Source organism: Staurois parvus, unplaced genomic scaffold (assembly GCF_062004578.1).
Source record: "Staurois parvus isolate SC_StPar_1 unplaced genomic scaffold, SC_StPar_1.0 ptg000704l, whole genome shotgun sequence".
NCBI lineage: Eukaryota > Metazoa > Chordata > Amphibia > Anura > Ranidae > Staurois > Staurois parvus.
Genome location: NW_028318500.1, coordinates 2,834,194 through 2,846,707, shown reverse-complemented (window position 1 = coordinate 2,846,707; position 12,514 = coordinate 2,834,194). Strand labels below are relative to the sequence as shown.

General features: G+C 39.1%; 1 protein-coding gene across 1 annotated transcript in view; it reads right to left on the bottom strand.

The window, feature by feature from the left end:
- Positions 1-256: 256 nt before the first annotated feature.
- Positions 257-12,514, bottom strand: part of LOC149445911 (solute carrier family 2, facilitated glucose transporter member 11-like) — a 32,384-nt gene continuing 20,126 nt past the window's right edge. The window contains exons 6-13 of the mRNA XM_089653168.1: positions 9,146-9,275; positions 8,861-9,009; positions 8,595-8,779; positions 6,328-6,438; positions 4,925-5,026; positions 3,626-3,701; positions 2,946-3,073; positions 257-708 (exon numbers count right to left, since the gene is read on the bottom strand). Coding sequence (XP_089509294.1) covers positions 529-708; positions 2,946-3,073; positions 3,626-3,701; positions 4,925-5,026; positions 6,328-6,438; positions 8,595-8,779; positions 8,861-9,009; positions 9,146-9,275 — 1,061 coding nt within the window. The 3' untranslated portion in view covers positions 257-528. The remainder of the gene's footprint in view (positions 709-2,945; positions 3,074-3,625; positions 3,702-4,924; positions 5,027-6,327; positions 6,439-8,594; positions 8,780-8,860; positions 9,010-9,145; positions 9,276-12,514) is intronic.

The following is a 12,514-nucleotide window of genomic DNA, read 5'->3' as shown; positions in this document are numbered from 1 at the left end:
GGGAAGTGGTTAAAAAAAAATAAATTATACATATACATATTTATTTTTAGCCTGGCTTCCTTTGAGTTAGCAGGTGATGGTTTAGACTCCTTTTCACGTTTTACTGTTTCTCTGTGATTCTGTTGTAAAAGGCCTGATTATAGAGTTCAAAAGCTCAAGCTGATATTTATATAGAGCAGTGATTCCTCCCCCTGCCTGAATGCTTCTTCTGAAGTTTCAATGAGTCTTTCTGAAAACAGAGTTAGAAAATCCAGTGTTCCACAGATCCCACCATTTATTACATGTATATTTGTTAATAAAAATGTATTTATAGTTAAAAAAGCAGATCTAAATCATCAGTTTAAAAACAAACATAAAATTGTCCAAAAACGCTTAAGTAAAATTTTACAAGCAGTTTTTAACCCAATAAATTGTGACTAACAGTTGCAGTATTAGACCCTTACATACAACTATGCATTCTTTTTTCATCTATATCCCTGAAGGTAAACTATAAGTACATAACATACATTTGCTATACCAGTACTCTATCTAAAGCCTAGTACAGACATGCTTGCACTCCTTCTTTCCTTTGAAGTTGAGAGTATTAAAAGACTCCAGAATCTCCACCATGCTTTGGTCTTTGGTTTCTGGCAATATCCAAAAGGAATATACAGCCAGAGAAATGCAATAAACAAGGAAAAAGATGAAGCAAAAAGGTCCCAATGCTTCCTGTGTAAAAAAAGATAAAATAAATACTGTATAAAATTAGATCTGAAATATCACATTATACTATAAAATAGTTGCAGAACTATAGTCTAATTAGAACTAATGAAGTGGCTTGGAAGAACTATGAAACTTCTCCAACATTACAGAATGAATCCAGATGAATGTGATTTACTACTACTAGCTATACCAGCCTTTCTCAACCAGGGTGCCCAGGCACCCTGGGGTGCCTTGAGGTTTCTTCAGGGGTGCCTTGGCAAAATGTCTAAAAATTGCCCAGAACTTGTATACAAGCCAGCAGGTAAAACAAGCCTGCCTTTTAGTTACACAAAGTCACTGGTTTTCATTGTGCATATTACGACCTTCTAGCCGCTAGCATCCTGACAACCAATGACATCATCAGTTGATAAGGAAGATGTCAGCTGCCTGCACAGCATCCTAGTTCGACCCTCCCCTGCCCCTCTCCATCATTGCTGGGGTCACATTAGCTCAGTGATGGATAGAGAAGAGAAACATTGGAATACTGATCAGTACCAGTGTGCAAAAGTGTATTTGCTTTGGAAGAATAAATCACCTTTAATGTTGGGTGTCCTACATGTGTGGATGTTGCTGAGTTATATAAAACTATTAGAATAGTTTTTCACATTTTAGAATGGGGTGCCTCAAGACTGTCCATAATTTTAAAGGGTGCCTCAGGACTGTCCATAATTTTAAAGGGTGCCTTGACGTAAAAAAAAGGTTGAGAGACACTGAGCTATACCATGGTCTAGATAAATTCACTGATACAAATACAAATCCTTTAGCAAATAAAACAGTAAACATATATGTATTTCAACAGTGCTTTTATCTGTTTGCCCACGGTTTCATTTTAATGGGCCACAACACTACATGTAATAGGGATACTTTTTAATGTTAATACACAGCCACAGCTCAGCTACTTTAGGTCTTGTACCTTTACACCTCTTATAAACGTGAACCATTTTTACATTTATGCTTTGGTCCTGTTTATGTGATGACATATCTGTCATTACTTAAATATGTAAACTTAACATTTCATATTCCTGATATGTGCCTGCTATACCATGTACTTGTATGAAAAAGAATTCTGTTCTCTTTGTATTGCTTCCTGTGTGTGAAAACCCTGATGTTCCTGCCAGTCCCTCTGCTTTACTGGTAAAAACTGACCACACTAAGCAAGAGAACACACCACGGTCAGTTCTCTAGCTATACTATGATCAGACTTGTCCTGACATGTCTGCCCCCCCCCTCCACCCCCGCACAGCCTTTCACTGGGAAGTTCAGTGTGCTGCTGTTTCTCCTCCCCTAGTTCTTATGCGGCTGATAACAGAGAGAATGTGATCATTTATAAAAAAATAGAAGAAAGGGTATTTATATTTTTTTATATCTATATACAAATGTTTTGCCTTTCATTTTTATTTAAACTGAATGGGTCGTTTTACAAGGTGAGGGGGTACGATCACTTTAGGATAACAGTATGTATGATGATGATTATTATTACTCAGGATTTAAATCACCAACAGTTTACTGAGTGTTTTATAATATAAGGGAGACAGAACAGTAGCTACAGTAGTTACAATAAGGTGGGGATTTCCAGAAGATGGGAGAGGCTCTGGAGGTGAGCATGGGAGGTCTTGGGAGGAACGGAGAAGACAGTCTGAGTGGTATATTGAGACAAGAATGGTAATGTAGCTTGGGGCAGAGTTTTAAATGGCTTTGTATGTTGTTAGTATTTTGAATTTTATTTGTTGTGTGATCAGAAGCCAGTGGAGGAATTGGCGGAGAGTGGTGGCACACACTGAGCGTGGTAAGGTAGATTAGTCTGGCAGCAACATTCATGACAAACTGAAAGCCTGTGTAGAGGTAAGTCTGTAAGAAGGTAGTTGCAATAGTCCAGGCAAGAGATAACAAGCGAGTGAATGAGTACCTTGTTTCGTCAGGTTAAGATAGGCATATAATTTTGAGGCTCTGAACGCCACTGAATGCCGTTGAACTCCACTACATTGAAGATCTAAGCATGCTGAAGAATGCTCAGCCTGCAACACTTCTGGACTGCTAGCTTCCCCTGCTGTTTTCTTTCCTCCATGCAACAGGGCTGGGTGGTTTGGGCAGCAGTACAGGTAAGATTTATTTTGTTTTTCAGGGATGCTACCTTTTAATTCTTTTAAATAATGACAAACTTGATTTAAGGTAATTGCTCCATAAAAATGCAATGTAGATTATACCTCAATGAAGGGGAATGCCAGGCCTATCACAAACAGTCCCAGCCAAAGCATTCCTCCACCTAAAGAATAGGCAGCTGGTCTGTATGATTGGACAAAAAGTTCTGTGGGCAGCACACAACTCACTCCACCTATAAAGAGAAAGAGGAAAAGTACCGTCATAAATAATACAGCAATATAATATAAAAAATTCACAAAACCAAGAGAAGTTTACATATGGTGCTTCAGTTTCTCAAGTATTTTGACACGGTCAGATTACTGCATAAACCAAACAATCTGAACAAACCCTCAAAATGCTGCGAAACCAAAACACACTCTGAAATACCAAAAAATCCAATATAGCAAAATGCTGTTAAACTGCATTAAAGATGTATGCTAAAACACAGCATTTCTATAATGCTGTAGTTGAAATGTAGACTCTTACAGAAGAATACGTCAAAAGCTCAGGCACTTTACTGGTATTTATGTACAGTACATATACACAGCTTTAGAATTATAGGTCTCTTAATGGGAATAAAATATTAAGAGAAATAAATAAGTAGCATGAGGTCATATGATGATTTTATGCTGTCTTGGGAACTGGCTTAGTCAGTCTATTTGAAAATCACTCGAGAAAAATAACAAGGAAAAGCTTGAAAACAGTATTCTCAGCAGCGCATTGATACATTCCAAAGGTTACTGACCAGGTCCCATGCCATAGCTCAAGATGAAGATAAAGATGAGTACACAAGATGCATATGGAAGCCAAGTATATACGTCCTATGGGAAAACACAATGTAAATCCAGAGTGTGAAATATGTATTTTGTGCAATTTACATTTAATAGGTTTGTGAGCTTGATTACATTAGGTTGTGCAATTTAGCTGAGTACATAAGGTTTGAATATCGGCCGGTTCAGTAGGAACCGTACGACACTCGGACCACATGTACAGCTGTGTTTTCCGACAGAAGCCAGTCTAAGGACTGGCTTTTGTCGAAGGGACATGCTCAAAAACCAGCAATCAGCTTAGTTAGTACGGTGATCTCTCAGGTTTTTTCCGTTCATCCCGCTGGGTTGAAAAAAAACGACTCAGCCCTGGTTCACACTGATGTGGTGTAGAATTTGCAGCGTTTTCAGTGCGAATTCTGCACTGCATCAGAATCGCACCTTGTTCATGCGAACTGCTGTGGGTGTGTATGTTAAGTTAACAACACCACCGAAAGCGGTCCACAAAACGAGGTGCGATGTGAAGAATCGGATCGCACAGGTGTGAATACCTATGTGATCCAATTCTAATGCGGACCCAAAAAAGGGTCCTGTACCTTTTTGGTGCAGGTGCAGTGTGATTAGAGCCATATAAAATGTATGGCTTCGATCGCACCACACACAAATCGCATGTGTTTTGCACAGGAATGCGGTGTGGTTCCTGTGCGAATCACATGCGATATACCGCACCGCACGTATGTGAACCCAGGCTGAATGTGTGTACCAGGCTTTAGAATTCTATGAATACACATTGTGACCTACATGAAGGCTTTGGTATTTGCATGATCATTTGGAAACAGAATGGACAGAGTTCAACTAAGTATTGACTTGTTTTATAAACACTTAAAAAATAATTATTGACACTAGTGGCCCTTAAAAGTATATATATTGCACATTACAAGAACCTAGATAAATCATGTTTTTTAATTTTGCTTGGCACTGCTCAGTACCTTAATTTCTACTTGTCAAGTAGTAGCTGGAATAGAGTTTAGCAATATAGTCTAGCAGTGAGATATGAGAGAAGAAATAGTCTGGGCTCTTTGTAATTCTGTGTGATTCAGGCTAAAAGAAGCAAGAGATTAGCTTTAATTTCAACAAACAAAGCCATAGATACTACTAAAGCTATTGAGAGCATTGCAGGTTATATTTCCTTACAACATATTGTTAAGTGGATCAATAGGTTTCTTTAGAGGCATTACAGAAAAGTAGAATTGCTGTGAGAACTGCGAGGTCCTTACCTGGAGAAAGAGAGTGATAGTAAGTAAGCTTAGAGTCAGAGACACAATGGAATAGTTCACCCACAAAAGGGATTTCCTGCCCAGACGATCAATGAGAAAGCTCTGTACATAGCCAGCAAAAGGAAGAGAAAAAGGAAAAGTCATTCACATTGTACCTTACAGTTCTGTGAGATACAACAACTAAGTGGAAGAACTTCCATGGAGCATGCTGTGTTTTTGCTGTCAGCAGAATATAAAGATCTTGTTCTGTAAAGGGCCCTTTGTTTCGTGCACTAATACCATATTGTTAAATATTTTATGAGCCACCAATTTATCACTGTTTTCTTATTTAAACAATCAGTTCACCTAATACCAGGGGCGGACTGACCATTTGGAAACTCGGGCACTGCCCGAGGGCCCGGGGTCAGTAGGGGGCCCCATGAGATGCCCCTGGTACCTTTTTCATAGGCTTTTTTGAGTTTGGGCAAGGACACAGGGGCCCCATGATCCCCTATTGCCCGGGGGCCCCATGAGTTGTCAGTCCGCCCCTGAATAATACTAATATTTCAGTTTTTGGGAGATGCAGGAAAGTTAAACCAACCAGTTTTTAAAGTGTATGTAAACCCATATGAACCACTTATGGCACATGAGCATTAAATAAGACCGTAAGAGTAACTGTCCATAGACTGCATTATTTCACTAACATCAAAAAATTGTTTGGTTCTTTTATATTGCGATCAACTGTCAGAAAGTTGGGTGCAGCTTTGTTGCCGCATGTGACATGTTCTGCAGACGTCACAGCAGGACGTTTCCTTCTTTTCTTGAAGGCCACGCAGAGATCAATCAATTCTCTTGAAGTCACATGTTTCAAAGAAAATCAATTAAAACTAGTGTAAAATGCATATTGAAGTGATGCCTCTATAAATAATCTTTGTCTTTATAATCATCTGCTAGAGTTGTCCCACAAGTTGATGAAGATTGTCACATGGGATGGTTGCTTGGGGAGAAAAAACAAATGTTTGTAAAACTGGAGCATACACAGAGAGAGTGGCAATGCAGAAGCTGGAGGACTAGCCAGAATAACTTTGCCTCTCCATAGGGAACTACAGGAAGCTGGCATGATCATTCAGGTACTAATATTTACGAAATGGATTTAAAAAGAAGTTTTGAGCACACAGAAAATTTCATTTTAGAGCCAATGCCAAAGGAAATAGGGGTTTACTGACACTTTAAGTATCCTGGGAACTCTGACATGGCCATTATCAAGGGGGTCCTTCATAATGGAGAAGTGGATGCACCCAAATTTCCCAAGTGGGTAAGCAGGCACAGAACCAGGAAGCATCTTTTTACTGACATCTTAAGCATAGATTGAAACATTGATTTTTTAAATAGGAGATACATGAAAACCAAACAGACTGACTTACACAGAGCACAGTTGTAAAAATCTCTATAATACCAATCCCGAGTGAGACATATGGTACTTCCTTAGCTGGAATTCCTGCATTTTGGAAGACATTGTATGCATAAAAGTATACCTGTAATTAGGAAAATAAGTATTATCCAATGGCAAACAATTTGCAGGTTCTTGCAGCAAATGTTATTCATGTGATTTAGAAAAATAATGAATAAAATCAGTCTTCCTCTATATCACCATACCAACACAGGCGTATTTGTGCAACCTTAGTGATGCCAGTATACATGTCTAGCTTAAATTCAATACAATCCAAAATTATATAACTCCTCCTTCAAGATACATTTTTACTAACGATTTCTACTAAACTTAAAATATTCCACTACATTGCAGCACAACCACATTTTTCTATAAGTTACATTGGTATAAGAAAAGAACTGGAGTGGTGGTGGGGGGGAAGTGGGGCAGTATAATACAAATAGGTAATGCTAGTGGCACATGATAGAGATACGTCAACATTTAGGTATTGATCACAGTGAAACTTACAGTCAGTAATGCATCCTGAGCATTATACAGAAGTGCTCTTAGGTTTACGTAACCCTGGCAGGGTTTGAAAAATATTAGCCAATTTTACTGCACCAATGCCACAAAACAGCCTGCTTAGAATATGCCAAACAGCACCTAGAGAAGCCTCAAAAATTCTGCAACACAATCAAATGGAGTAATGACAGCAAAATTTTACTTTACAATCACAACCATAAATGCTATGTTTGGAGAGAAGTCGATAATGTCTCTTCAGGTTTAGGGATGTGCTACAGTCGCACCGGGAGTTCACTCAAAATTGATGGCAAAATAAATGCAGCAAATTACTAGCGAACTTAGGAGAAAAGTTTGGGGTACACATGGGGTCCACTTGGACGTTCCAACATGATACAAATCATAAGGCCTATTTTTATTGATTTTGGCACCACTCAAAGTGGAGGTGAAAGGATATCCCTGTGTCCCAGAACATGGGGTGCAGGTTTGCCCTATTACCAATCCAGAGGTCTAGTAAATATAAAGATGAAAGGATGACAGCTATTCCCGACCAGCACAGGTAAATGACCTATGACTAAGGCCCAGCGGGCAGGGCAAAATGCTTTAGGATGTGTGGTTTGATGGAAGCATGTAGGGTGAGGCCGCTCTTCATTGTTCATTCACCTGGGCTGGTCGGAAGTAGTGGCGATCCTTTCCCCAAAACATAAGGCCAAGTTGAAACTGCAGTAACTGCTTCAGGAAAAAATAAAACTTCTGGAGTGGCCATTATAATCTCTTTACCTAAACATTTTGACCTGAGGCACTTGAGAGAGATCTCAAAAATACAGTGCACATGAGACAGCAAAAGAATTTACAGGACTTGGAGGCTTTTTCCCCAAGAAGAATGAACAGCTTTACCATATGAGAAAATAAAATAAATAATAAATAAGTGTCAATACAAGATATTGAGAAATAAAGCTGCCCATACATAAATTCTTTTTTTTTGTTCAATTTCTCCCATCCATAGATTGAAAGTGGAAGGGAGAATTCTCCCTGCTGAGCTATTGTGTTCTGACTGTGGGGAGGCTTCTGATCTGTGCTGCCGGCTATAGCTGATGGTGCTGATCGAGCAGGGAAAATCTGTCAGACTGACTGTATAGAAGTCAATTGGTAGATTGACTTCTGTACAATCAGCCTCTCCATACATGGTCTTTTATGAAGCAACCAAATTTAGATCCATGGGCCATTTTATTAATATTATTTATTATTTTACATAATTAATGTGGTTTAATGGATTTGCTAGTCTGTAATTCCTAATAGCTTAATTTTTATCAATTAAAAAGAAAACTGTGTTTAGTCTGATCAGTCATGTCTTCCTAAAAAAAAAAACTTTAACAATTTTATAGCTACATCATTTAGACCTGCAATCACAGCATCTGCCAGATGGAAGTCTTTCAGTAGTAACTTTCACTGTGTCTCTGAAGTTTCATGTGTCCAAGTGCCCTCCCCTGATTGGCATTCTATATCAAAATAATCTACTACAAAATAACTGTAGGGAAAACAAATTAAAACCCCAAACAGTTTTTAAAAAATTAAGGAGAATGACAGATTTGTTTGATTTGTTTGTGGGATGTTTTGTCTTTTCTTATGTATTATAGAAGATATGCTGTAGATATAGCACTGGAAAACATTATTGCAAAGCATCAGTAACAGGGTTTTAAGACAGCTGTAGAATTGTAACTAATAAGCAGAAAAGTACTTTACTGCATTAATGCCGATAAGCTGCATAGCTCCACAGATTAGAACAAGAGAGATCATCTGCCAGCGCACTGATCGATCTGTCAGGAGATCTTTCACACCTTTGATCTGCTCTCCAGCTGCTTTCTTCTCAGCCAACATGCTTTCCATCTCTGCACTGTGCTCTCCTGGACCCCACAGTTGCTGCATAGCTAGGAATACAAATTCATAAAAATATCAGTGGGGGTGTGCAAGGGTGAAATAGGCAACCACCAAGCCACCAATCCTCTTACCTTTAAGGCAACCGTCTTTATCACCTTTGTCAATAAGAAGGTACCTGGGGGACTCTGGGAAAAATGGCAGTGTCACCAACTGAATGAGGGCTGGAACAGCACTAACTGACAGAAGATAGGGCCACAACTCCTCTGTACCCAGGATTTCCCTACAATAAGGTAACATTTTACTGATTATGCACAGATCAGACAGGTCAGTGTTTAAAATCCAGGAAGAACTATACAGGTGACAAATTCATAATAAATATATCTTAGGATCAAGAAAAAACGTCATGTAGAAAGTACCTGAGCCCCATCACGAAACCCATCAATCTTCCTGTGGCAATGGCAAAAGACACAGAAACTGTGATCATTCCACGCTTACTTTGAGGGGCACATTCCCCAATGTACATTGTGTGAAGATTCAAGCTCACACCTGAAAAGACAATAAGAAAAATACCTAAAATTTGCCCAAAAACAAAACCAGCAAATAAACATCACCAATGCACACAAATTGTCTAATTGCCAATAGATTTAGGAAAGCAGCTTTATCACTAGCTGGTAGCAGTGAGCGAAAGTGGCTGATTTCGCGTTGCCGAAATTTTGGCAAAATTGAAAAAGATGTTTTGTGCTCATGGGCTTTTACTGGCAGCACCTTCTAGACACATGGAATTGTTCAGAGAACAGTGCAGAGAGCTAAGTGCAGTAAATCTTAGTCACCAATCAGATTTCTCTTCAGTGAAGCCAGACCAGTTGAACTTGGACTATAATTGATTGCTATTGGTAATGTGTTTTGCACTTTGCAGTTTGATCCATGCACAGTTTGAATGAGTCTTATAGCATTTGTATACGTTCTCCAGAATGACAAATATTCCTTAACATTTCTATCAGGTGTGGTCAGAGACATGTCAAACTAGGTAATCTCAGGAGAATGCATTCACTCATTTCCAGCAAGCAAACAGTAAAGGTGCTCAGGTAGCCCCAGACACTATTGGACAAGCTCATTAATAGGTCACAACTAGCTTTTAAAGTGTGTGTCAAGCTGCAGTTTTCTTTCTAGTGTTGTATGAAGTGAGGGAGCAAACAAAAATTAGATCAGGGGTATTCAACCTGTGGCCCTCGGGGGCCCTTGACTTCAAACCAGGGAAAGGCTTGCCTATGATTGGCTACTCGTTATTTGCAATCTGGGCTTGTCGACCCACCGTACCAGAGCATCAGAGTGCTTCATTTTCCTTCTGGAACCGCTGAAAGCCAGCTTCCCTTCCTCTCCCTTCCATTGGCATTCAGCAGATGGAGGTAGAAAATGTTATATATGCTATTCAAAATAGAAAAAATTCTAAATTTTGAACCATTTTATTTCATTGTGGCCCATGACCAGTTACCAAATCACTTAAGTAGCCCTCGCTTTCAGCAGGTTGAGCACCCCTAGGTTAGATCTTCCGTCACATTTTTAATGCTATGCAAGTCTCTGATAGGGTAAATCTCTTTAATTAAGTTCTAGATAGTAGTAAAAACATGACAGGGGTTCTAAAATTCACATTCTTCACTTTTCAAAAGGATCATATGGTATATGACAGCATCAATTCATAAAACTATAAATGTATGTATAATTTGCCATAGGACCATTTTTAGAAGAGGGAAAAAGAAGGGAAAACAATGACAGGGGCACAAGATGCCTAAGTCAAGCGAGTCCAAAAGAGGTCAAACTGCGGCTTGTAATAAGAAAAATGTATAAATCTTTATTTGCAGTAAAAACACGAATCAATACACATGATAAAACAAAAACAATAAAAGGAGAGAGCCTCACCACTACCAAAGAGAAAAATAGAAGAGAATGTGATGGTTGTCCGGGGTGACGCCACACATGCTATAGTCCCAGCACCAAGGAAGGGTTATTGAAAACCCAGATAAAATGGGTGTAAGATGTGGGAATAGGAGGGATAGTGCCAGAGAGAGCTGTAGAGTAGAAATCTAGGTCATGAAGTAAATTAAGGACATAGTCCGCTTATTTTCTAAACCGTTACCTGGATTTCACATGAAAAATTGACAGATAGTAAGCATGATAATAATAACAATGCATATGACCAAAAATAGTATTAAAACAAGATATAAGTTCTCTGGAACTGAAGAAGCCCACGTGACTCGGAGGGCGAACGTCACTTCCGGGTGACGCCAGCACATGCGCAGTCTCTGGGACCGGCAAGTTCAAGATGGTAAAGCCAGACGGCATGCACCTTGTCCAACCCCATCAGCTATTGTGTTAGGCTCAGCTGCTCTGCTGCATACTCTGCTTATCCTTCATCTGCCTACCATCGCTCCAACTGCCTACACATCTTTACAAGCAGGCTTAGCCGCTTCACTGTATACGCTGTATACTCTGCAGAAACCTTAATCATTTCATCACTGTCCACATCAGTGACAGCGCCATATATAACCTGACCAGCAGGACTCTATGCTGTATACCACGTGATAAGGTACCTATCTGTGTAACATCATTTGATACATTTAAAGGGAATGATCGCTTACACCTGAAAACCACTATCAAGGATTACAGAATTCCACTTAGCCTGGATCCATGTTTGTTTGGTGGCAGGTTTGAAGCTAACTTCTTATATCTGTTCAGTTTTATATAAATGCTGGTCTATGAATAGGTTATTGGTGAACATGCACTGCTGGAGGAATATATACAGTATACATTTAAGCTGATATTGTGGGATCGGTATTAACACTTCATGATCTATAATATATTGATCTCTCACTGAGATGTGCATTGTGTGGCTGCTGGAGTGTTCCTATTTGGCTGCATGAAGTAATTTATTTGGCAATCAGGCCACCATCTATACCGCCATGATTTCTTTTTGGAACACTATATCTACATTGCACACACTAGTGTGAAACCCATCTTGAAAATATAAATTGAATCCGGTCTCTATGGGATATATATTGCAGCACCTGGTTTTATATATTCATCCAGGTTTATATCATCTACAGCCTTGAAGACGTTCCAGAGAACTTATATCTTGTTTTAATACTATTTTTGGTCATATGCCTTGTTTATTATTATCATGCTTACTATCTGTCAAGTTTTCATATGAAATCCAGGTAACGGTTTAGAAAATAAGCGGACTATGTCCTTAATTTACTTCATGACCTAGATTTCTACTCTACAGCTCTCTCTGGCACTATCCCTCCTATTCCCACATCTTACACCCATTTTATCTGGGTTTTCAATAATCCTTCCTTGGTGCTGGGACTATAGCATGTTTGGTATCACCCCGGACAACCATCACATTCTCTTCTATTTTTCTTTTTGGTAGTGGTGAGGCTCTCTCCTTTTATTGTTTTTGTTTTATCATGTGTATTGATTCATGTTTTTACTGCAATTGAAGATTTATACTTTTTTCTTATTACAAGCTGCAGTTTGACCTCTTTTGGACCCGCTTGACTTAGGCATCTTGTGCCTCTGTCATTGTTTTCCCTTCTTTTTCCTTCAGTTATGTTTGGGTCCTGAGGACACCACATGGCTGGCTATTTTCATGTGAGTCGGCATATTCTATATATATATATGAGGGCCACCATTTAGTTTATTATATAATTTTTGACCCCCCTTTTTCCTAGGTATTCTCACTATAGTCCATAGTTGGCAGTGTCCCGGTTACCCCCTTTTCATTTTTG